General features: G+C 32.4%; 3 protein-coding genes across 3 annotated transcripts; 2 read left to right on the top strand and 1 right to left on the bottom strand.

Annotated features, from left to right (window-relative positions):
* Positions 1-3,199: 3,199 nt before the first annotated feature.
* LOC131655076 (uncharacterized) lies at positions 3,200-3,760 on the top strand. Its single transcript, XM_058924979.1, has one exon. It carries the CDS (start codon positions 3,200-3,202, stop codon positions 3,758-3,760), a length of 561 nt encoding a protein of 186 aa, XP_058780962.1.
* Positions 3,761-4,756: 996 nt separating this feature from the next.
* Positions 4,757-7,163, bottom strand: LOC131617469 (pheophytinase, chloroplastic-like). The gene is made up of 5 exons (XM_058888756.1): positions 6,631-7,163; positions 6,379-6,490; positions 5,880-5,980; positions 5,612-5,800; positions 4,757-5,518 (listed from the first exon to the last, which is right to left on the bottom strand). The coding sequence occupies exons 1-5, from the start codon at positions 7,062-7,064 to the stop codon at positions 5,137-5,139; spliced, it is 1,218 nt and encodes a 405-aa protein (XP_058744739.1). The 5' UTR covers positions 7,065-7,163; the 3' UTR covers positions 4,757-5,136.
* Positions 7,164-18,116: 10,953 nt separating this feature from the next.
* Positions 18,117-24,204, top strand: LOC131644260 (PHD finger protein At1g33420-like). The gene is made up of 5 exons (XM_058914710.1): positions 18,117-18,883; positions 19,936-20,062; positions 21,151-21,366; positions 21,740-22,354; positions 23,163-24,204. Exons 1-5 carry the CDS (start codon positions 18,547-18,549, stop codon positions 23,992-23,994), a joined length of 2,127 nt encoding a protein of 708 aa, XP_058770693.1. The 5' UTR covers positions 18,117-18,546; the 3' UTR covers positions 23,995-24,204.
* Positions 24,205-26,437: the final 2,233 nt, after the last annotated feature.

Below are 26,437 nucleotides of genomic sequence, written 5' to 3'. Positions count from 1 at the left end.
CAAGTTTTTCTCTCTTTATTTGCTTTTTTTTGAACAAACTGTGCACTGCAAATCGATTTGCATCTTGTGAAAATCGATTTACACAGTTGTTTTCTGCGCAGATTTTGGAAAACTGAGTAGTGCAAATCAATTTACACTGTGTAAATAGATTGCTAGCTGACAGATTTTTTTTTTTTTGCCTTTTTTTAACTTGTTTTTGATCATTCCTCTTCTCCTACTCCATTCTTTTGATATTTTCTTTGAATTGCAAGTTTAGAGGTCTAATTCCTCTTCAAATTCAATGGACTTATGGTGTTGATGGGGTGAAAATCCTAATCAACAATATTAAGTGATTGAACTTGAAGATGGAAGGAATCTTTAATGTAATTCCATCTTTTCTTATCTTTTATTTTGGTCGATGAAAATCTTTAATTTCATTAGAATTCTTTTGGATTCTTGATGAAGACGAGACCGTCGCCTCTTTTATTTTCGTGCGGTATTGCTTTTGGAGAACGATCTACATATCGTTTTCTAGGATGCATTAACACTCAAATTGTAGGGTGACTTCTATATAAGTTAATTGGCGATCTGCTTAACATAGCGCAACATTGTCCCAAAATCGGAAAAAGATCAAATATGGCAGAGATTGTATGTGGTTGGTTTAAGACTTATGGAAGTTTATCGTGTAGTCGCTTTGGTTCTATCAAGCTTCTAATGAATTTTTTATTCTTCCGCTCTTTATTATATTGCTCTTTATCTTTTTACGCTTCATGCTTATATTTTCTCATTTATCATTCATCATCTTTATGTTTATGCCATTTTCTTCTTTGTCCATTTGGACGTATATTTATGTTTCCGCTATTTTCCTTTTGTCCATCTGGGCGTCTGTTTATGTTTCCGTCATTTTCCTTTTTGTACATTTGGACCATATTTTATTTTTGTTCTAAAACACTAATAACCAATTTAAACAATAAAAAAGGACTTAAGACTTAAAAAAGGACTTAAGGCTCTCTTGGACTTAGCACCTCTGGAACTTGTTATCTTACTGTTATTCTGTCTGGAAATCCTTGGAGTTTACTCTAAGGCGTTGGGTTGTTTTCTCTTTGTGTATGCATGTGGTTCTTTGAAAGTCCTTAATGGTTAATTTCAAGGCATTGTGATAAGGAATTCATCCGTACACAGCCATTATTCTGCCCAATTTTTGTCAAGAGCTTATGATACATTCTAAAGGCTTGGTGCAAGTTGTGCTAGAGATAATCAAGTTCATCTGGATCCCCAATTGGTATTATGTTGACTTAGTGTTGGTAGTCCAAAGTATGAGAAATTTACATTGACTCTTATTTTGAGTGTTGGCTTCTTATTTTGGTTAGATCGTTCTTTTCCTTAGCTTTTATTTTATGCTCTAGGATAGTCCATTCATCTCTTGCCCCCTTCTTATATTTTCAAAATCTTCTTCCTTTTTCCAAAACCTTCTTATGTTTGCAAACTCTTTCAAAAATCTTTCTTTAAAAATATCTTTTGCCTTTGTTGGCGTTTCTTTCAAAGTTTAGACACGATTAATTATTATAGTGAGTTGTGACACACCACGATTTTGATATTGGTTGATATGATGGAATCTTTTCCACTTGAGAGAGCTAGTGGCATACTTGTTGATTTTATCCAAGTTGGAGCCCTTCTTTCATTTGTGACGCAAAGAATCCATTTGTTCTCATGTTAAAGATTAATGGTTGAGTATTATCTCTTATGATGATAAAGTGTTTATTCCTTTTAAAAATCTTCCCTTTTAAGTGGAACTACTTTAGCTCTGACTTCTCCATTGCACCGAGGAGGTATGTAGGCACAAGATGTAATGTCTTGCCGAGCTTATTTTAAAAATCAAACAAACCCGTTCTTTTGCATACAATATCTTTTAATAAACACAATTTTCAAAAAGGTTCCCGTGGAGTACCACAAATATGAAGGGTGCTTAAAACTTTCCCCTTGTATAATCAACACCCGTACCTAAGATCTCTTTTTGTTGTTTTTGTTTCAAAAAACTTCTTTTTGGGTTTATTTCGCTCTTTTCTCATTTCCTTTAGAAACAATAAAGCGCGGTGGCAACTTTCACTGAAATAACGAGTCGAGTCAAATCCAATGGCTTCGATCTCAAATTTTCCTGCTGCTACAGTTTCATATTTCAAAAAATGTTAGCATGAAATTTAAAGAGTATGTCAAATCAGAAAGACAAGAACATGTCATGGATCAATAGAACAACATGATGTATTCAAATACAGAAGACGAATTTGATGTACATCTCAACCACTTCGAGAGTGTATGTGGTGATATTCCATCATTTGTTAAGTATGTGAAAGAAACATGGTTAACACCGTATAAAGAAAGATTTGTTGTTGCATGGATTAACAGAGTCACTCATTTAAGAAACACAACAACAAACAGGTACATTCTAAAAGAACATATGTTTATGTTTTCTATTTTTGAGTTGTTTATTTAATGTGTCTATGATTTGTAGGGTGGAGTCTGCACATTAGAGACTGAATAACATGTTGACGACAAGTCGTGGTGATTTATATGCAAGTTGGGAGGCTGTGAACACAATGTTGAAGTTGCAGCTAGGTTCCATAAGAGTGTCGTTTCAAAAAAGTATCGTCAATATTGAGCATCGGTATAACACTCCATTCTATTCTAAATTGCACAGTTTTGTTTCAAGACAGTGTATACAAATTATTGGAAAGGAACTTGAAAGAGTCAAATTTGTTGGTACGAGCAAGTAGAGGTGTGGTTGTTACATTAGAACAACGCATGGGTTACCGTGTGCGTGTCAACTCGTCGGCTACCAGATTTTAGGCATACCTATACCTTTGGAATATATTCATGTGATTTGGACAAAATTGTAAATTTCAGAATATGAGGTGAGTCCTGACGAGAGGAAGTGGGATTTAGAAGAGGAGTGTGAAGAGTTGAAGCAACAATATAGTACTATGGATATTGTGGGTCAAAGGGCGTTGAAGAATTTTTTTTGTGATATTGCCTATCCATTCACATCTTCAATGTGTCCACCGTCGATCAAATACAAACCAAAGAGAGGAGTTAAGAAGAGTAGAAAGGGGGAAGGAAGTGATGTGCATCGTGATCTAAGTCAGTGGGAATATGCTGATGCTTCGCATGGGGGGTGAGACTTAAAAGAGATCATGCACACAACCAAGTGGGAGTCAATCGTCAAATGCAGATTGGTAAGCAACCTTCTATCAATTCTACAAGAGCCAAATACTTGTCACAGTTTCCTGCCTTCTTTCATCCATACATCGATGACATTGTTGATGTTGAACCAGATGGAAATTGTGGTTTCCGTTATATTTCATCTACATTAGGATCGGGGGAAGAAGCATGTTATGATGTTCAAAGACAGCTTTATACTCAAATCCAGCAACACGCATATTTGTTTTTCAAGTTGTTCTATGACACTGTCTCTGATGTTAGTAATTCATTACTCGTAAAACACTTGGGTTTTCAGGGTAAGGAGAAATGGATGACAATTCCTGATGTGGGTTACCTTGTTGCTTCTAAATACAGTGTTGTATTTGTTTCTCTTTCCATGTTAATGAACGTAACATTTTTCCTGCTTCTCATAGCTCCACCCCCATACACGAGTCGACATACGATCATTGTTGTTGGTTTTGTCAACGATAATCATTGGGTTCAGATAAAGTTGAGACTCGATTGTCCACTGCCTCCCGTCACTGGTCGTTGGAGGAATAATTGTTCTAATAATGCAAAAGCATGAGAATCAGCATATGCGGGTCGATTCAGACACTGGAAAGCACTAGCAGGAAAGTCAGACATTGGGAAGAATGTTTCTATGGATGCAGAAACTGTAGTTATATTGTAGTGATAGATATGTATGACATTTGTTCTATTTATATATTAAGACGGTTTAATATTTATGTTATTCAAGTTTAAAAAAATTACTCCCAGTACCGGAAGTTTAAAATTTCCGGTATTTTTCTTTTACCGGAAATTTAAAATTTTCGGTAGTTTTATACACTGAAAGCTTTTCGGAAATTCGAAATTTCCGATAAATATCCGGTACCGGATATTTGAAATTTTCGGTATCATATTAACTGATGATTTGTACCGGAAATTTCAAATATTCGGTATCAGAAATTTTAAATTTCCTGTATAGCTTATCATGTGCAGTAAATTGGTAAATTCTATCAAATATCCGGTACATTTGCGAAATTTCTGATACAAATAAAAAATTTCAAAAAATTCAATATTGCCAATGAGGTAAAGTGGTCAAAACACCACCCTTAAAGGGTGGCAGATATAAAAATGGAGTTAACAAGTTAATTCCTCCTTCAAAATTTACTATTAAATGTGAGAAATTCTCCAAATTCAATATGTCCTTTTAGTAGAGATATGATGTAATGAAGTAATAGTAAAAAAAAACGTTAGCAAGGATTTTTTATATGGAAATTTCTTTTCTCAAACCCCATGGGTCTCTTACACAACATGCGCGTTATCAAAAATGCTCTATTATTTTTGTAAATGTATTTCCGAAAACATCTTTTTTTTTCTTAAAATTTGGCTTTTTTCGGAACGGAAGCGTTAAAAACATAGTGAACCTTTGAAAAATTCAAATTAATTATGTTCATGAAATCTTCTGTAACTATATTTACGGAAAGTCTTGAAAATAAAGTGTTCCGTAGATATGCCTACGGAAAGTTCTGTTATATTTAAAAATAGAGCGTTCCGTAGATGTAGCTACGGAAGATTTCATGAACCGAATTATAACAAAATGTTCCGTTGGTACATCCTTCGGAAAAAGCTAAATTTTAAAGAAGAAAAAAAGTGTTTTCGAAGGTACATCTACGGAAGTAGGAGGCATAAACAAAATTTCGCCAGATGGCTAAAGAGATTCGAGGGGTGGATTGAGATATTCTCTTTTATACTGTATACTTGGAATTTTATATAAAATGTTTAATGTAAAGTTATACTCACCATGCTTTTCCAAGAATACAAACAACTTTTGAGGTTTAAATGAATACAAACAATCTATAAACAACATAGATACATAACCTATACATATGAAATATATGCGACAGTTTTTGAGGTTTGAGTCATTAAACAAAAGGTTTCAACAACTGGCTTCTGTCTTTCCTATGAACTTGAAAGAGTAGCCAGCCAGGGAAGCAATTTTTCATGAACTAATTCAGGTTTGTCATCATGAGGACAATGTCCAACCCCTTCAAGTAAGAACAGTTTAACATTTTCTTGCTGAGAAGGCAATGATGAGAAGTACTTTCCAACAGGTCCATCAATTGGAGTAAACGGATCTTCATCTCCCCATAAAAGTAAAATAGGCGACGAAACTTTTGGCACCAACTGCACCGGAGTAGGCCCTGGCGGCCCTGTTACAATCGATACAAACGCGTCTAATGCCCCTTCATCATTTGCCGGTTCCCTAATGATCTCCACAAGTTCATCATCCACAGACTCCTTATTACTATATACTGAACTCAAGATGTTCTTCAAATTCTCTCTGCATTTACGCAAAAATGCAATTCGAGTTTGCTTCTTCATAAAACTAGAAGGAAATAATGGCTTAACATTGATAGAATATTATTATTATTACCTTTGTTTGACACGCTCGAAAATTGCTGAGGCGATTCCCTTTTGGTTCAATAAAAAATCAATTAGCCAAAGCAATGGTAGTAGTAACTTGATCCTCCAGTCATCAACAATTGCTTTGTTGTTCATGCCACCAGAACAATTTAGCAGCACTATTCCTTTAACAAGAGTTTCACTTGAATCTTGTTGGATCCTATACAAAAACATGTTTCTGATGCAAACTCTAATATGTTTAACTCTTTGACAGGAATTTAAGAAAGTGACAGACATACATGCCTGAAGCAGCAGCAATGAGACAAGCAAGACTTCCAACGGAGTTTCCTATTAGTACTGTTGGCTTCTTAACAACTTCATCCAAGAAATCCAGGATCAACTGTTTGTGTGAATCAAATAGTATACCAAGTATAAGTTAAGTATGTGATGCTAGAATGCTAATCATAATTATAAATCGCGGCTGGAGTTGTATTGCAAACTTGATAGGCAGACAAATACAGCCGCAGTTACAGTTATAACAACGATGTCTGTTGCAGATAATCCTAAAATCTTGCTGATGTAATTGCAGACAGTAGTTTTTTTTATCTGTAAACGAAGTGGAAATAACCACTAAGAACTCACACACACACTCGTCAGAATCAGGGTTCAAACATTGGTATTGGCATCCAACCTAACAATATCGACTTTTGCCAGTTGAACTAGGATTTGCGGATTGCAGACAATAATTTTGAACTAATGTGTTAAGATTTTCAACAAAAATATCAAAAGATAAAATACCTCAGCCCATGTTTCCATGGTATATGAAAAGCCTGGTGGCTTATCTGATGCTCCAAAACCAAGAAGATCAATAGCATAAACAGTATAATTCTGAGACAATGTCTTTATATTTCTGAACAAAACAAACACAAAAAACACTTACGCAACATAACACTACAGTCACACAAAAAATATACTAAAGTGACAAACAAGGATAATGGTATTTATATATAAAAATTAATGAGTGGATGAGAATTCAGGAATGAAACATACCTGCGCCAGTGAGGAATGGAAGCACCAAAGCCATGGACAAGTAACAAAGGAGGGAGATTGGGCTGAGGAGAATCTGAATCAGAAGAAACATAATAGTTTATGGAATACTGACCCTTCCACTTCCACTTAAGGCATTTCTGCTTTATCTTTTCAACTTCAGATAAGGATTCAGAAGTTTCTGTTGAAGTAGGAGAAGAAGTTGATTTAATGATGAGGCTTTTACTGTTACTAGCATGATTAATACCATAACCAACGTTGCTTTTGGTGATTATGTGGTTTATTGGATGAAGATAACCCTGAAGAAGAGAATTCTTTTGTTTTGTGGTTCTTGTGGATAGGAAGAAGGCTCCATTGTTGTTGAGTTTTTCAAGTTGTGAAGAGCGCGTTTGCAAATTGAGAGACCCAATTGAATGGACAGCACTTGTTACTTCCATTTCTGGCTATGATGTCTCTGATCTGGCTTGACTTCACTGTTTTGTTTTTCTTGCAATAGGATTTTAAAAAGGGCTTAAAGACTCAAATAGACAACTTTCGAAGGGAGTTATTCATTAGATCCCGTGGATCGTACACCTTTGCATAATTTCAAAAATCTATTATTAATATATAAAAGTAATAGTACTTGGAAATTCCAGTAAAAACCTTCTGATAAATGAACTAAATCTTTTCTTATTTCACGGGTATAAAAGTCTTTTGTCAAAATAACACAATAATATTGATTTCGTATTTATTGCTGCTGATGTGGCAGACTCTTATTTTTTGTTAATTATTTGTTTTTAATAATAGATTATTTTTTTCCTTCCATTTCAAATCTTCACGTTAAATTAAATAAATGGTTAAACCTAAAAGTTAATTCATCATTGACCGCGTATGTTTTCTATGCGTTGGAAAAATACAATTCCTCCACCACCCAAAATCAATTACTTCTGCCCTTTCAGTATTCTATGCGTTTCAAATTTTTCATTCTCATGGTATATATCACCCCCAACAATGACATACCAATATTCACTTGCTCTTTTACAGGTTTGATCCTTCTTCTCCATTTTTGTTTTCTATTAATATGTACGATTTGAGATTTAACAAGTGAAATCTGTTTTCTTCTTGCAGCTATTTAAGCATTCCCATGGCTCGCCCTATCGATTCTGTGAAGGACATCAATGAGTCGAAGGATTTGTGGAAGATTACAGTTAATTGTAAACATATATGGTCTGTAACAAGTTCTTCAAACAAATAACACATAGAAATGGTTTTAGTTGATTCGAAGGTGGTATTTTGTTCCCAAATTATATTGTTTTTGTCTAACACACTGTGTTCTGTCTTATTACTAACAAATATTATTTCTGTTTTTTTTTAAGCGTGATATGATTCACTGTAGTGGTTGGAGGTTCCACGCTTTGATTATTTGTTTTTCATTTGCATTGATGATTTAGTGAGTTGTGATTGTTCAATATAATTATAATTATTTATTTTGTTGTTTGTTTCAGATGTGCCATAAACATGGTGTGATGCATAGAGATCTAAATCCTGATAATTTTAATTTTGTTTGCGAATAAGAAGGAAACAGAGGCTTTGAAAGCCATCGATTTTGGTTTGTCGATGTTCTCAACCAGGTAAAGATTTTGGATGGTGATTAAGTCTTCAATGTTGCTTGATTTTTTATTGAATGGTTGAAATTCTTAGTTTTACCATTGGCTTAATAGAGAGAGAATTTTCCCACTTCACGACATATTTATTCCAATTTCATTGTCATTTGTTGTTTTTCTTTTATCGGTTTAATTAGTCTGATTTTCTAAATTTTGTCTCTCTTCCTCTTTTGTTAAGTGAAGAAAATGAGCATGGAGTTACACAAGCAAGGATCCATCCAAACAACGATTTTAGAATTCAAAAAGATTTTGTCCAATTTAAGATTGTGAGCACATAGAGTAATGTAATTTTGGTTTTCATGACAAATTATAATATCTTTGCATATGTCGAAATTAACTTTATGAAGAAACTGAGATCCATTTCAAAGTATTATAATTTGATCATATAAATATATTGGATGCCCTGCTTCTGAACTATTATATACTTTAAATATTTTTACTATTTCCATCCGATTGAAACTGAGTAACCTATGCAGCAATTGCAATGCCATTTCCAGCCTATGATTTGCACACGGCCAATAATTTGTAGGCATGAAGGATTGCCAATAAAGGATTGTATTTTTGGAATTGATTGAAGATTTTATTTCATGGAAACACAATAATATTTTTGGAATTTATTGAAGATTTCATTTCCTGAAAAACAATAAAGAGATTTTTCTTTGATGGTTTAAGAGTCTTTTCTTGAATGGTATATAAATTGATATGAATTTTAGATTTCTTAAAATATTATGTAAAGAATGATAATAGTGTTAATATGTAAAAACATATTATTAAAATAGAAAAAAAAAAGATAAAGGACTGAAATATCATTTGAAATAAAGTTAAGGTGTCCTAAGAGAAAATTTTGTAAATCAAATATTCAATTTCATTTTTGAATAACCCTTTTTAGAATTTATTTCTCAATTTACCTTAATTTCTATTATTTATATAATGAATTCACCTAATTATTACATTAATTAATCACTATAAGATCAAAATGATTGTTGGAGCCATTGATATTAGTGAAAATTATTATGGATTTTAAGTAGATTTAAAATTTGAGAGGAATGAAAAAAAGTAATTAAATTAAATGTTATTAAAATTTCAGAGAATTACTAATATTAAAAATTAAAAAAAATAGTTAATGATACAAGAATGACAAGTAAATCGTAAAAAAAAAAACATAACTTTTAAAAACGTAAATGTATCGTTTAATCATGTAGAAGTTATATATATATATATATATATATATATATATATATATATATATATATATATATATATATATATATATATATATATATATATATATATATATATATATATATATATATATATATATATATACTATTATTAAATATATTATCACTTTTAAGGTAAATAAATTGAGTGGTTTATATTAATCCAAAAATAACATTTATAATTAAATTAAATTTTCTTAACTATAACATCACAAACTTATTTTGGTACAAAATAAGTTTGCATACATATCAACAAGGACTTAAATAATATTATTATGCACTAATTTAAAATTGTAATAGACTATAGAATAAGATTATTAAGTAAAGTACATGATAATTACATTTTAAGCCGTCTGATTAAACAACTAAAACCGTTCATATTCTATGGCTATATTGGTCATTTTGAAGAATAAATCAATTATATTTATTTGACATTAAATGTTGTTTGATGTGTCACATATTGATCATTTTTATTTTTTTGGTTTTTCCTTTTTATAATTGTTATTATATATTATTTTATTATATTATTTAATTTTATCGTTAAAGTACATTAAAATCTAATTCACTTCTCCATAAAAAATAATATCCACTTTCCAACTTTCAATAAAAAATTGAATTAATATTCTACTCAACTAATGTATTATAGAACAACCAAAAGTCACATAGAATCCCACGCCTTATTTATGTTTCGCTTGGATAAAAAATTAAACAGATATATCTAAAGCCATTTCAATTCTTTTGGTTTTGTTCCACCAACAGCCTTATCGTCTAAATAGAAAAATATTTTTTCCCTCTTCATCTTTCTCAAATGTCTCTTTACAGATTCACCAAACCATACTATTTGCTTCTTCCCAAAACCAATTAAATGCATCTTACTCTCTCATCAAAACCGAACAGAAACAAAAGCAAACAAAACAGAGTCTCATTCTCGCAATTCTCCATTGGTTTCTCGGTTCCCCTTCTCATCGATAATTTTCAATTAATTTTGATTGGTCAGTAGATTTTGGGTTAGTTAAAGAGATTTAGGGTTTAGTTTGGGGTTGTTTTTGGATATAAATTGGCATGCAAGTGGATATATATATTGATACTGATAATGTTTAAACCAATCATTTAACAGTTTTTACAGGTTTTTCCAAGCAAATCATATGCGATAGAGGAAATAGTTGAAGAAGCATTAGATTATATTCTTCAAAGCACAATTGAATTTACATTGCTGGATGTTGTTTCTCAATACCTTTTAACTCTCCTCCTTTTTAATTAGAGTTGATGTTCTGCAATGGTAGCAGGTATACAAATGTCAGGATCAATGGATACTTTTGCTAGAACACAATTGATTGAATAATTTTAGAGTTATTAAAGGAGCAAGAATGATGGAGAAAGTGCAAGAGGATAGTGGATGAATCAAATTTGGAAAAGTTTGTTCATAAATTTCATTGGTTCATTTTCAAAATTAGAAGATTGATTTTTCTATTTGTTAACAAATTTTAATATTGAGAATTTACTGTTAATATTGATTTCACTTTTTAAAATTATTAGTTTTAGTCATCAAATGTTATATTCTGCCATTATTTCTTTTGTTGTCAAACATTGCTGCTTAAATTTACCTATAAAGATTTTTTTTTAAAATATTTATAAATATAAATAGCACCAATAACTTTTGTTGCAGATCTTTGATGTTTTATTTCATTATGTATATGATTAAAAAAATATTTGTATTTTTAAAAAAATTGGCCGAAAAATATTTATATTTGGATTCAATATAGTTGAATGTTTGTTGAAGACAATTTCTTCATGACATCAAACGAGTTAAAGACAACTTATGACACGAGTTAAAGACAACTTGTTAAAGACAACTTATGACACATAAATATTATGTATTAATAAAATGTAGGAGTATCAAATCTTAATATATAATATCAATCATTAATATATAATGTGTATTTAAATTAGTACTCATAATAATTAATATAAACAAATTATTTAATTTTTTTATAATATCAAATGTTAATAATTAGATCTTCGCTTGATTATATTAGCACATCAATACAATACTTATTTTATTTTAATTAATATTTTTTCAAAATCCTTATTTTTATATGTTAAAACTTTTTTTTCTCAAAATAATTTATTTTCTCTTCCTTTAATTTTTTCTTTATTTATTATATAACATTTTTGAAACAATAAAAATGGAAATCTATTATAACTATTAAAACTAACTTTTACTCCTCAATTAATTTGAAAGGTTACACGGGAAATCTTTAACTTTTGCTAATTTTGTTAATATATTATACTATGTTTCAATACCTTTTTAAAGTTACATTTAAAATCTCTTTTTCCTAAATAAATCATTATAAATCATTATCAAAATTTGATGTCATTATAAATCATTATGATTTGATAATGTGATGCAAATATTTTTTAGATGAATTTAGATATACAATTACAACGTGTTTAGTGTATATTTGGAAGATTTTTTTTATATTTTTTATATTACTTATTAGCAATTATTTTTCCGTGTTTTTAATACTAAATAGTGCAAAATTAATGAGTATTTTATTTAAGGAAATTTAATATAATGTATTATTGATTTTTTGTTATTAGAATTTAAGGTAATTTATTATTGATTTTTTTTGATATACAACTATTTATTACTCAATTAATTTTACAATAAATGTCAGCGTGAATGTGAATGTAATAATTTTAATTGATTGAATGATAAAACAAATAAAAATTACTGTAAAGTATGAGTCGTTAAATATTGACATGGCGGTTGAATTAATTTATAAAATTTTAATAACTTTAAATTATAATTACTAAAACGTTATATAGTAATAAATATAAACGTTATGTAGTATAGTTACTATAACTTATAACTTTTTTTATTCTAAAGTTATATATTTAGTTTTTCATTATAAAAATATAAGAATAAAAATTATTTTGTAATTATTTAGATCCTTATTTGAGATAAAATATATTTTGAAATTATTGAGACTTTTATAGAAAGGTTAATAAAACAAATCAAAATCAATTGAGATTTTGTAATTTTTGTAAACTTATTAAATAACTAAAATTTCTCAGAATTGTTTCAAATTTACTTTATAATTGTAATCATGTTAAAAATATGTTACTCGGTAGTCACGAAAATTTAATGATAAATGACAATCATAAAAAATAATGATAAAAGATAAAAATTTATTAATATAGTCAATTTTATAAATTGAATAATCTACGATTGTTTTTATAATCGGGAATAAGTTACAAAGCATTTTAAATTTGAGATTTTATATTTATTAGACTACTTAATGTGATTATTTTAAATATATGAGAATAAAGATATATTATTTACCATACATAGGTTTTAAATTTCACTTTTTTATAATTGTACATATTCAAGATCTAATTACTTTATTAACATACTCATATTTTATTATTTGTTTAATTTTTAAATATTTTAAGTATACATTTTAATATTTGACGGAAGATGTCATACATTTTAGGTTTGAAAAAAATGAGCTAATATCTCAAATAGGTTTAATAAATTGTATTTTCTAACTATGTTTAATTTCTTAATTAAAATTATATTTTTTAAACTTATAAAATTATATTTTTTATATTATAATAATATACATTAAATGTAGAAACTCTTAAGCATTTGACATGAGTTGTCATACATTTTACGCTTGGGAAAATTGACTAATATCTCAAATAGATTTAATAAATTCAAATGGGGTTTCTTAACTCATCTGAATTGACGGGTAGATGTGAACGTATATATGAGATACCAGTGATTGACAGATCATTTTAATGTATATCTTTTAACTATTTCTTTTGTTACTGCTTTATATATTTGAAGTTATAAAATTAATTGACGGGTAGATGTGAATATATCTATGAGATATCAGTTATTGATCGAAATTACGTGAATATTTATGAACTACAAAATAAGTTATATTATGTTTGATATTCCAAACACATCAATTAAATTTTGATAAATAATTATAAGTTATAAATATATTAATGTTATCTAACTGAAAAATATGATGTCATATTTAATAATTTAGTCATTGATACGTGTAATATGAATCCATGTGTTTATTGTTTTTACTTAAAGAGCTAAAATAATTTGATGTATTAGTTCTTTCATTGTTAACTATTATGTTTTTGGGATTAACATTGACTAAAATTTATTTGCATTTTGGTTAAATATATATGGTTGATTTATATAAAAGAACTTTACAAGTGATATTTAGATACATGTAATGTGAAACCTCGACCAGACCCGTGCGACAGCACGGGTTTCCTACTAGTATCTTTAAAATAGAGATTTCAAAATTTCGACGCATCAAATACATCACACACTCTCTCAAAAACACGTTAAATTATCTCAAATCTACGTAAAATCGAAATTAAAGAGTTTGTCTGGATTTCAAAATTCGAACGCTTTCATTTAAGTATTATACGAAAGTATACTTGATTTATTCCGAAAGTATATTTTCGGACTTTTTTTTTAGAAATTGAGGGTGTGGTTCACTTACACATGAATTTGGTATAAATGAGTTCGTCCGAAAATATACTTTCGAATTTGGAGAAACATTTTTGAATTTTCATATAGTGTTGCTCTACCACTTAGGGTGGAAAAGTAATCCCCAACTATTTGAGAGTTGGCCCACTTTTGAATAGTGTGAATTTCTAAGATAAAGATGATTCCGACAAGAAAACTTTACCCCATACCCATACATTTATCTTCTCACTCCTATAATTTCTAAAATATTCTCATTTTGTCCTTTTAACATATTAACTAATTTATAATTTTATTTTGTTATTGTTATTAACTTAGAATAATAAGTTGTATTCATATTCATTCGCTTCGACTATTTAAGTCCTTGTACTTTTGAGAAGCTTCTTAACTCATTGACTTAGTTGAATTATGTTTCCTTTTAAGCCGAGCAATTGGTTTTATGTCAAAATCACAAGTGTTGCTTGAGTCATAAGTTATAACACTTGTATCAAGGTTGTAAGGTTGTATGTTTTGAATCATGCATGTGTGACTCAAATCATAGAGCATCATGAAAGGTAAGATTTGGTTCTGCCTCATTTGAGTTTAATCATAGCAAGGTGTGATTTGAATCACAATTTCATTGAGTCAGATAATGAAGTATACATGACTCGAATCATGATCTCTTTCTCATATTTCCAACCTTAGATTCAATTTGACTATCTCTTTGATTCGAATCACAACTTTATGATTTGATAAAAATATTTTATCTCAGTTAGTTGAGAGAAGCATTTCCAAGAGAGCGTGTCTATTCTCTTGCACCAATTTTCATCTTTCTCTTTTTCGTCAATGAGAGTGACTGTGCCACCCTTGAGAGAAAAACTCAAAAAAGTGTGAGAAAACACATCTCTAGATTCATTGTTGTTCCTGTGTTCATGTTGAAGACAGAGAAACCCAGAGAAACTGAAAGGTTTTGATAATCAAGCGGTAGGGTTGATCATTCTTAGAACAACCACAAAAGAATCTTGAAACCCATTTTTGCCAAAAACCTTAAGAGGAATTGGAATGTGTTCTTCATTCACCGATACCCAATTCCTTGTTGATACCTTATGATTAACCTCCTAGAATATGGATATTGTGAATTTTAGTTCTGTGTGAGATTCTTTAGATATTATTCATCATCTTCAACCTTTATCAAAAACCATTATTGTGGTCCTTCAACTCTAAAGATTGAGTATGAAAGGTAGATAAAAAGTACATTGGAGAATCTAATGTTTTTCTATGAAGTTATGTTTTTATGTATCAGGTGGAAGAGTTAATTCTTGGACATTGATTTTGGTTATGTGTTGTTCCGAAAGAGAGAAGAGTGTCTCTATATTCTATTGAAGACTTTGGTGAAACCATGTGAAGGATGTCGCAGAACAAAGTTAGAAATTATCCAATTAATCGAGGCTAATGGCAATCGCTCAGACAAATCTTCGTTAGATTCGAGGGAAGAATGCTGCATAAAGGAAGTTTGGAGCAAGTTATTATGGATAACAAGATTATTTGATCAAGAATATTAATGATCTTATATGTATCAGTTGAGTATATGCATCAACACAAGGAATTGTTATTGGATTCATGTGTATGCTAATGCAGTGTGGTTATTAGCATTTGGATTGATGATAGGTCGTTGTATCAAAATACTTATATTTTAACTCTTGAAAATTGTTGAAGACTTATAAGTTATTGTTTGATCATTCTCTTAATGATAATATTGAAATACATTGGTTAGAATCCATAATAATAAGATTATATGCTTCCACTTTATGTTGTCTTAGCTTCCGCTCACCAAACTCTAATTTTCAAAATGAAAGTTTTCAAATAGTTTTTAAAAGAGGATCGCTCTATTCAACCTTTTTTCTAGACCTTTTTCAGACTTATATTCCCAATTAATAGTTTATATTTTGGCGGGCCAAATGCCTCTTGCCTTATTGAATAAGAAATAGTAAATGACTAACTATAATAATATCTCAGGTTAACTGAGTTCCACATTTTAGGGATGAGTCTCCCATCAAGCTCTTCAAATTTGTAGGCATCATGAGGTAATTTCTGACACATGCGATATGAGCCTTCCCACTTAGATTGTAGTTTTCATAAGCGAGCTCGTATGACCACCTTCCTGAGCCCGAGGCTGCCCTCTTGTATTTGTCTTAGGAGCACTTTAGAGTTGTATCTTCTTCCATCCCTCTGTTGGGAGACTTCGATACAATTGATTTCTTTTGTTTCAATATAAAGGGAGACTCGAGTTTCTTGTATGAAGGTTCAGTTACGTCTTTATTTTTTGGTGTTGGCAAGCTTTGAGAGGATATATGCTTGAGAGTTTTGTTCCCTAGGAATATATGTTTTCTCAAAAAAATTTAAACGTTCAGATAATTCACGTACCTTTTTTAGATATTTGATCAGTTTGTCCTCATTCGCCTGATACTTCCCACCTACCTAATTCGCTATCAATTGCTAGTAGCTTATAGCCTTGAGGCTTGAAGCGCCCATTTTTATGGGGAGACTCATGCCAATATTGAGGGCCCAAGATGATGTAGTATGGTGATGAAGCATTTACTATGAGGTATCTGACCTTGACTATCTTCGCGTTATCATTTAGCTCGAATACCGTTTTGAGAGTTATATGGCCATTTACCTATACCTGCTCTACATAAGAGATAGATCAAGGAGCCTTGAAACATTTGGATGGCATAAGAATCAAGTTAGAGTCTCTCAAATGTTCCCATAACAAGAGATCCGTCAAGCTTCTAGGATCAATCACTACTTGTTTTACGTCTGAATCATCATATTACATAGTGAAGAAGACCATGATGTTATTGTTATAATGAATGATGTTGACGACATCTTTACTAAAAAGGTGCTTTTGGACCCTTTTCCAAGTTTACTTCAGGGCTGGAGGGTACGTTGCTCGTCGTCAGAACCTGTCGGGCATACTTACGGCAGGAAGAACTAGTTTCTCCATCTCCATCAAACTCTTCAGCTACGGCGTTAACAACCAGTAGGTGTTGCAGAGCCTCGGTTTGCCACCATGTTAATAAAGGTGACTAAGGCGGTTGATGAATGGAAATAGGTGTGGTACAAGTCAATTTTACTAGGCTCGCGGTGGGCGCCAACTTGTACTTGATAAAAAGTACAACGAGAGACAATCCCAAATGGTGTAGGGTTGTCTAAGGGTTTAGGTTATTTAACTGAACTTAAGGGTAGCTCACATAGTGTTGTGAGAATTTTGTATATGGTTTTCTCGAGAGTGATTGGAGATCCCTTCCTCATTTTGGGCTTAGAGAGCCATGAGGAGTTTTACCCTAGCCACCCATTAGAAACGTGGAGCAGAGAGGACTTGTTCTTTTCTTGAATCATGGGATGATGATTTTTTGTTGACTGACTTCTTCAGCCAACTACTCCAGGAACACGTCACCAACCATATTTATTAATTTGATGGGTGATGAAGCCAATCCAAATGGCCCAAACTCAATTTGTATGACTCACGAAACATTCTAACAACGAGTGTCCTTGCTTCGGGCGACTTATGGTGTTGTCCAGATGATCATGCAACGCCAATGTGCTTGACTTGTTTTAATTTCTTATGGACTATATTTTTTTAAGCCTAGCCTCGTAAGATTATTGTAATAAAATGATGAAGATATTGTTGTGATTGTTCGCGGAAGTTTTTATTTTTTTTAACTTATGTGATTAATATCTTATTAATTATAAGTTAATATTTTAAAAATTTAAATCATCAACTTTTAACAACAATTTAATGTTTTTTCTTTTTTTACACAACAATTTAATGTTAAATATATATTTTTAAATGTGAAGAAATATATTTCAAAATTTAATCTAACATAGAATGCACTAAGCTACATGTCACATTACAACTTGTCACATTAGCCTTATTTAAGGTAATAGATCTAATTAAAGACCAAAATAAAAAATATAAAAAAATAGATATAATTCTTAAAATTGAAAAGTTAAGAACAAAAATTTCATATTGAAAAATATCAGATCTAAATACAACTGTCAAAAACAAATTAAAATGGGCAGTTAAAGAAAAAATCAAAAGCATTTTCAAACCATAAACCTTTTCCAAAAAAGAGAAGTCTGGTCTAATTTTCCTTGCCATTTATGGCGGTAAACTCGCTTAACGGCTAAGACTCTCGATCCTCGAAATTCTCTCTTCTCTCCTCTATTTTTTTCCCAACTCACTTACTCACTCTCCTTTTTCTCCTCAAAATTCCCAGAAAGAATATTTCCTCTTTTTTTTAATCACTTTCTTTCTAAATTATTACAATATTAAATTTCTATCTATATATACATATTTCAAAATATTGATTCAGATTAATCTAACGACGACCATCAAATCTCATAAACCAAACCGAATAACGGAACCTAACCCTAATTTATCTCTTCGTCGTCGTTGTTTTTCTTCCATCAGATCCATAACTTTACAACCCTCTCCTTCTAGATCTCGTCTCACGCGCCTTCAACACTGGACCACGCGCCTGTAACCGCCTCTATCATGGTCGTTAGCGGAGCCAAATCCCTGAAGCGCGTGAAGAAGAGAGTCACCGCCGATCACCACGATTTTTTTACGTTCCCTTCACCATCCCTCGCCGCCTCGGAAAGCTTCTCAATCGGTCCATTCCGCTCCAACATCCGTTCGTTTCTCACGAAGTACGCGCTCCTCCCGCCGCCTTCGGCGCTGTTCCCACACCTTCTGACGTGGCAGATCCTCTTCCGTGTAGGTGAGATCACCGAAGGCTCTGAATCTGGACCGGCGGTAGTGTGCCTCGACGTTGTGGAAGAGGACGTGGCCAGATCTAGATCCGTTTACTGCGATCAGTGCCGAGTTTTCGGTGAGTTGAATCGCCAGTTATTGACTCGGTTCGGTTTTACGTGAATCACTTTGGTTTCATCGGTTTTTTACCGGTTTCTAACCGGTTGCCGGTTCACCTACTTTTTTAAAACAAAAAACCAACTACTCTTTCCTATAATAGGAGAAAATATGCGTTATCCATACTCATTATAATAATAATTTTGAGTGATAATCATCAATGTTATGATGTGTTTAGTTTTAATAATCTCTTAATCGAGTACTAATAATATTCATTTAATGAATTAGTAAGTTTAAATAAAATATGATAAATTAGTGAACTGCGAGTTATTGGCGATGTACGGTGACGATTAGATTGAGAGATAATTGGATTTTAGAAAAAGAGGATAAAAATGGGATTTCGGTGGGTGGGTGGGTGGTGGGTCCTCTAACAAGTTAGACACGTGGAAGAGTAAATGAGTGCCACGTATTCATTTTTTGAAAATTTGGTTCAGTATGTTTTTTTGTTGTCTATGTTGCGTGACAGGTATGATTATTGTGTTGTTGTCGTTATTATTGTGCTAAAAAAATGTTATTGTTGTGTGTCCAACTTTTCTTTCTCTATTTGGATTTTGATTTTGCTTAGTCAGCACTGTCGTGTTTCGCACGATATTGACCACTAAATCCTCTTTCTTGTTATTAATTATAATAATTATTAATAATTATTAATAATTATAATTATTAATTAATTGGCTAATTGTCTGATTGAATTTTATACGTTAATTGTTTCCATTTTATAATTCTTTTATTTTGCTTAATTTTTCATTGCAGTATTTTGCTAAACTATACAATTCTTGTTTTGAAACATTCATATTTTCTTGTTCACATTGAAACATAGCATATCAATAGACAGCTTCGATTTGTTTATAAATAAATAAAAACAGTTTTATTGACTAAAATATGAATGGAATGTTTTTTTTTACATGTTTTTTACTTCATATAAATAGTTTATATAAAAAAATTTCCTACTTTTTTTTGTTTCCTTTTAATTTAATTTATTTTATTATTCTAAGCTATTTTTTTAAAAACTTATAGGTTGGAGCGGCAACCCAGTGTGCGGGAAACGCTACCATTTCATAATCAAAGCTAATGGGGGATCAATTGGTGGATACCACAAACCGTGTATGTGTTGCGGAGACAGTTTGCATTTGTCAGAATCCAAGTGAGTATTTCTTCTGCCACAAGCAGGATTTTTCTCCATTTCATGGAATTGTCAGCTGTTAGATTTTCTTTTTTATTGATTGTTACTTTGTTTTATCCATCTCCAAAGCGAGATCATAAAGGGGTGATAAATTATACAGCCAACTACCCCTCAATAGGGATGTAATTTTATACGAATAGGGAGCTAAGTTCAACATTAATATTTATCTTTGAAACGAGGTCAAGGTTGCAATTAATTAATATTTTGTTGATGAAATATAAGAATGAGAGGTTTATTATGGGAGCTTATTTAGTAAAAAATAGTTAGGGGTATTGGATTGGAGAAAGTGCTGCTTATTGGGAGATTAAGTTTGAAAAGGCATTATATGTTCTGATATGATACCCACTTAAAAAATCCTGATAAAGGTGAAGGGTTGATGGTGCCCTTATCATGAGCTTTTTATGCCCAGCCTAAGTAGTACACTGTTGATGATGCTCTTATCATGAGCGTTTAATACCCAACCTAAATATTAGAATAGGTTGCTGCTGTTTTCTTTCTTCTGTTGTCATTTATTATTACCAATTCACTTGCTGTTTCCTTAACTGTAGATTCAAATATTGGAAACCCAATTCCCAAAATTAGTCATTCCTCGTTTTCAAAGCTAATATGGCTGATTACTGAAATGAAATGTTTGTTAGTCTGGGGATGAGAAAACTCACCTAACCAACAATATTTCTGAATGCCTCCTCACTCTCCCCTCTTTCTCCCCATGAATGCACTTTATATTCTAACTAATTGGCCTCCTCGACAATGACATATTCAGCCCCTCTATTGGGCTAAAGCCCAAATCCAGTATCCTATCAGGCTATCACTCTCCCCCTCTCCCCGTTTATTCAATTTACTGCAAGTGATGTAGTTATTTAGATTGAAATTTCTCCTCATGCTACAAGAGAGGGTAATATCCTTTTGTTTTTATCAATGCATGTCTGGATACCTTACATATTTTGCAAATAAAAAAAAAACCAAGAATAATCGAAATGATATTAGAAATAGCGTAGGTTGGATGCAGTACCTGATTTTACATTTTGGTTGATCTGTTATATCTTCAGGTGTAAGTCATGCAATCATGTAACAACCAGTGATGATGTTGAAGAATGGGTATACCACCAACTAGAGAATACAAGTCATCTTTTACATGGTGTAGTCCATGCAAATGGTTATGGGCACCTTCTCCGGGTTAATGGCAGAGAAGGGGGGTCGAGATTTCTTTCTGGTTGCCATATTATGGATTTCTGGGATCGCCTATGCAAGACACTTGGAGTTAGGTTAGGATTCTTGATTGCAGCTACTAGTCAGTAACTGCTATTTTTTCTGACCTAGTACTTCTGTTTAGTAGTGGAGTAATTTCTGACCTAATACTTTTAGTATGAAATTTTTCAAGTTTATGATGCCTGTCACTAACTTGCAGTGACATAGGAAAGATTGATCTAGAAGTTTTTCTTAAAAACTAATGATCGTTCGAATTAAACATGATATCATATATTCAATATATTGGACACTTAGGTTTCGAGTATGTTGAAATGAAGCATATCAACATTCTTGAAATGGGTGAACATTGCTTAGGTTTTTTCTACTTGTGTTATAAGTATATGGCTTTGAGTTAAACTCTTCTGTTTGTTTGCATTTGAACATTGGCAGAAAAGTTAGTGTGATGGATGTTTCAAAGAAATACGGGCTAGAGTATCGCTTGCTCCATGCCATTATGAAGAGACATCCGTGGTATGGTGAGTGGGGATATAATTTTGGCTCCGGTAGCTATTGTCTCACGAAGGAAGCACATAAGTCTGCTGTTGACAACCTATCCAATCTACCCCTGTCCATCTTTCTCTCCCATGAACAAAAGCCCCACTCACGTGTGCAGGATATGATCTTGTATTACCAGTCTTTGTCAGAGCATGAGCTTGTAAATATGAGGGACCTATTTTGTTTTTTGATGGGTTTGATGCACAGTGCTCGCAAGAATGCCTCTAAGTCTGATGACGTAACCTGCAAGAAGCGTCGGTTTGATGCTTCTGGATTATCAAGTTCTTGGGGGAAGAGTGACATTGAACGTGTGGAGGAAGCCATGCTCAGAGTGCTGCGCGCAGTGTCTGGGTCTAATTGGGTGAGCCGCCGTGCTCTTAGGGGTGCTGTTTGCAAGGTGGCGTCTCCAGAGCTTCTTGATTATTGCCTTGCTGAACTGGGAGGGAAAGTGGTGTATGGTGGCACTGTTAACAGCAGACGCAATCCTGAAACTGGAGTTGATGAATTCAGGTTAGTCTTCGATTTGTATGTTGTGTTTTATCTTCTATCCCTTTCAGTATGACTGTCTAAAAGGATGTCATACGAGCTGGCTCAGAATGAAGCCCGTGATATAAATGCAATCTGTCAGTTTGTATGGTTTTGATAAGTTATTTAGTTATCAGTTACATTGCTCAGCTTTACACTTTTCAATCCATTTGCTGATATTATAAATTGATTTTAATATGATCAATAAATTTTTACATTTAATGGTAAAATAAAAAACAAAATAAGGGTTATGTCTATATCCTTATCCTGTTCGATGGACAGTACTCGCACTGTCTCAAGTAGTTGTATGTATGTCTATATCCTTATCCTATTCGGCTCTATCTAATCAAGGCCAAACTACCCTTAAGAATAAGGCTTTATGTACTACTTATAATGTGGTCACTTTCTTGATTTTCAAATAGAAATTATTTTTGTATAATTTTTTTGAAATTTGATAATGAATTTAACTTTCATATATTTTGTGTGCCTTAATTTTCTGAAATTAAATTAAAATATAGGTAAAGGAAATGGGTTGAAGATTGAGATGACAAGTTCAGAGCCTACAATTCAGCTTTTACATGTCATACGATAGGATTTAATAGATAAAAGATGTATGCATGATTTAATAGATAATTGATGTATGCCCTGAAATAGTGGATATTCTTCTCAAAACACTGTTATGTCTTAGTGTTATTTGGAAAATTCTCTTCCTGGTGCTTTTAATTCTTTGGAATGTGAATATCCTTATGTCATTTAAATCAGTTCTGATATTATTGTGTTCTATTTGTTTCAGAATTGATGCGACAAGCTTCGATGGGTTTATGGCCAACAGTAATTCTTCAGGCTCAAAGTGTCCATCTGAAGAGAATCTCCTGCAATGCTTGAGATATTTATACGAGTCTTTGCTTCATCCTCGGATGATGCTAAACTATGTCGAAGAAGATACAAAAACGCTTGCAATGAGCTCAGCTCAGAAACTTCTTGACTGCAAGCAATTAATAAAAGATTATTGTACTGAGATGTTGCCAGTGTCAGATTTGTATAAAATACGCATCTCATGTCAGGTTGAGCTAGTTGATCAATCTGAAGATTCCGCAGCTAGAACTCCTCCTGAAATAATTGTGCTGCCCACAAATGCGACAGTATCTGACCTTAAGATTGAAGCGGCAAATGTATTTCAAGACGTATATCTAATGTTTAGAAGATTTCAAGTTGATGAACTACTTGGCTACAGAGGTGTGGACGATTCCACCCAAGTCAAGCACTTGTTAAAACCAAATGAAGTGGTTTGTATCCGAGGAAGATGCTCCGGGAAGAATGGGGTGAGCAAGTTTCGAATGGAACGGGGACTTGAGAGATGGACTGTGGAGTGCAGCTGTGGGGCTAAGGACGATGATGGAGAGAGAATGATGGCTTGTGATACATGTGGAGTGTGGCGGCACACCAGGTGTTCTGGCATTCCTGATATTGCACCTGTTCCAGCACGTTTTGTTTGCCAGAGATGCCAAAATTGCGACTCAAAGCCTATATCTGGTGGGCACTTAAAAGATGAGACTGTGACTAGTGTTAGTACCCCTAGAAGTAGTTTCTTTGGCAATGGTGTGCCAGTGCTTTCTGATCGTTAGGGCATTGATTAGATGTGTTGTATATAAGGCTTTAATTTTCTTTTATTTTGCTCTGGCCTGAAAGAACCTGTAGATAAAATATAGGCATTGGTGGGACATGTCATGTCTTGTTCATCTTTCAGGTTCTGCTTTCGTTTGTTTATTTTGTATATACAACAAACAGGTGGAGGGAAGAAAAAAAAATCTAACTTAAATTGCTTATAATAGTAACTTATCCAGTGCTGTATTTGAGATAATTGTGTAAGAACTAATACCTCAGCAACATATCTGTGAGACAATTGGATATGATCTTTGTGAGAGATCAAATATGTCCCTAAAGAAAATAACCTATAGTAGAAAAATTGCGTAGATTAGCAAGTTATTTTTTACCATATATAGATTCATAATTATTAGAAACTAGTCAATGGATTCTTAGATCCACTGAGTTCTGATTTTATAGTTACTGCTAGAGCTGATTTTATTGATCTAAATGAATTAGTTATAACTAGAGTTTTTTTGTAGAGATGAATAATGGAAATGAAAATAAGTCGTGACAGTTAGAAAACAAATACATCCCACCATGCTCTCGTTACCGTGGCCATCACACTTTTTTTAGGGGTTTGCACTTTCTACCCTTATATACTTATATGTTTTTCATACGCCCATCACGCCACTATGAAAAGTCACGGATGTCTTTGAAGTTCGGATGCATCTTTTTAAGTTATTTTTTAGATCAATTTGGAGAGGCATCTCTATTATGTTAAAATTTAATTCGGAGATGCATCTCCTTATGCATAAAAGATAGAGTAATGCTATTTAGTACGAAGGAATTTGAAGAAGAAATGCAAGAATGAATATGTGTCACTATTTTAGTGGGGAATTTTAAATTAATTTTAAATTTAACTTCCATTTTAATAGGGATCATGGGGTTGTGGTGATAATGGATGGTTGGGATTTATTCTTACATTTCTTGTTTTTCTATTTTCTTACTAATAAGCATTTTCCTAAAAGATATGTTCGAAGATGTATCTCTGTGTACACAATTTATTAAAAAATTAGAGGGTGGTCTCAAGATGCTTTTGTTTCATATCATCGTTTCAGGCCTTCTCTCTTCCTCCATTATTTTAAAAAGTTATCAAAATAAAACATTTGAGCTCTACAACATTGAACCTTCTCATCCATTCATTCAAGCGTCTACATTGAAACTTCTCCTCGTTTCCAACATCTCAAACATTCAAGCTACTTTTCATCATTTTGATTAGGTAAGTATATCAAAATTTTTATCTCTTTATTTTTTTGATTTGTAGTTAGTTGTTTAGGTTACATTAACTGTATTAGGTACGATAGGCAAAAGTATAAACGAATTTGACAGGCTAGAAGAACATGCATTGAGGTATTTTTGGAGGGTTAGGGCAGAAATGACATATCTGCTATAGATGAGAATTGGAGGTTTGTTTTAAGATGCATCTCTGGATTTGCATCTGTACTGTTTCACAGATGCATCTCTGGATTAGACTAAGAAAAAAACTTGGTTGCTTTTGTAGAATTCCTAGATTTGTCCTGACATGTTATTATTCGATGTGTCTGTTTGTAACACAAACAATGACTAAAAATAACACTGGTAGAATTAGACTCGGGCGCATGTCCTAAACCGCGTCGGTACGAGTTAATGGTAACTTATTTGATGGTTTACAGCACTGCAACTTGCGGTAATTTAGTGTAAATAATATTTTTATAATTCATTTGGTACACTTGTTGTTAATATTGTTACATTTTTTGGGATGAATCATCTCCCACTTCTCTTGCATCACCTAGTGGGAATATGCTTCTAGCTACATTGAGGACGGACCACGTGTTATCACATTTGTTTTGTATAATGGGAATAGTGAGGTCGAGCCATTCAGAGTGTATCTTGACCATCATGTACCAGATGACATTTTCTTCTACCTATACGAGGGTCACCGTGAGACACGTCAGTTTGACGTCATTTCTTTATACTCTGGATTGCTAACATGTGGGTCATCTCTTATGTATTCTTATCTTCCTGAGTGAGTGATGCACTAGTTTGACTACTTGCAAATTATTTTGAGACGTCCCTATGAGTATGTTCCTTCCGACATCTGTCGCAGAGATCTTGCTGCGATAGTGGATGATTTTGAGAGTCACTTAGTACTAGAGGAGTATCACATGGTGTCAACTTCTGTACATTGGGCTTTGAAGATGACTACATGACAAGGTTCTATAGAGTGTCACACCTTATCATGAGTGTATCTTGACCTTCATGTACCAGATGACATTTTCTTCTGCCTATAGGGTCACCGTGAGATGCGTCATTTTGACGTCATTTCCTTATACTCCATATGGCTAATATGTGGTTCATCTCTTATGTATTCTTATCTTTTTGAGTGAGTGATGCATTAGTTAGACTACTTGCAGACTATTTTGAGACCTCCCTATTAGTTTG

Source organism: Vicia villosa, linkage group LG1 (assembly GCF_029867415.1).
Source record: "Vicia villosa cultivar HV-30 ecotype Madison, WI linkage group LG1, Vvil1.0, whole genome shotgun sequence".
Taxonomy (NCBI): domain Eukaryota; kingdom Viridiplantae; phylum Streptophyta; class Magnoliopsida; order Fabales; family Fabaceae; genus Vicia; species Vicia villosa.
This window is presented reverse-complemented; position numbering and strand designations above follow the sequence as displayed.

Excerpts from the sequence above, each read along its gene's own strand:
- LOC131617469 (XM_058888756.1), bottom strand. The coding sequence starts at position 7,064 with ATGGAAGTAACAAGTGCTGTCCATTCAATTGGGTCTCTCAATTTGCAA. Across the intron at positions 6,491-6,630 it reads TCCATTCCTCACTGGCGCAG|AAATATAAAGACATTGTCTC; the intron begins GTATGTTTCATT and ends TGTTTTGTTCAG. Across the intron at positions 5,801-5,879 it reads ATTGCTGCTGCTTCAGGCAT|GATCCAACAAGATTCAAGTG; the intron begins GTATGTCTGTCA and ends GTTTTTGTATAG.
- LOC131655076 (XM_058924979.1), top strand. The coding sequence starts at position 3,200 with ATGCAGATTGGTAAGCAACCTTCTATCAATTCTACAAGAGCCAAATAC.
- LOC131644260 (XM_058914710.1), top strand. The coding sequence starts at position 18,547 with ATGGTCGTTAGCGGAGCCAAATCCCTGAAGCGCGTGAAGAAGAGAGTC. Across the intron at positions 20,063-21,150 it reads TTGCATTTGTCAGAATCCAA|GTGTAAGTCATGCAATCATG; the intron begins GTGAGTATTTCT and ends TTATATCTTCAG. Across the intron at positions 22,355-23,162 it reads ACTGGAGTTGATGAATTCAG|AATTGATGCGACAAGCTTCG; the intron begins GTTAGTCTTCGA and ends TATTTGTTTCAG.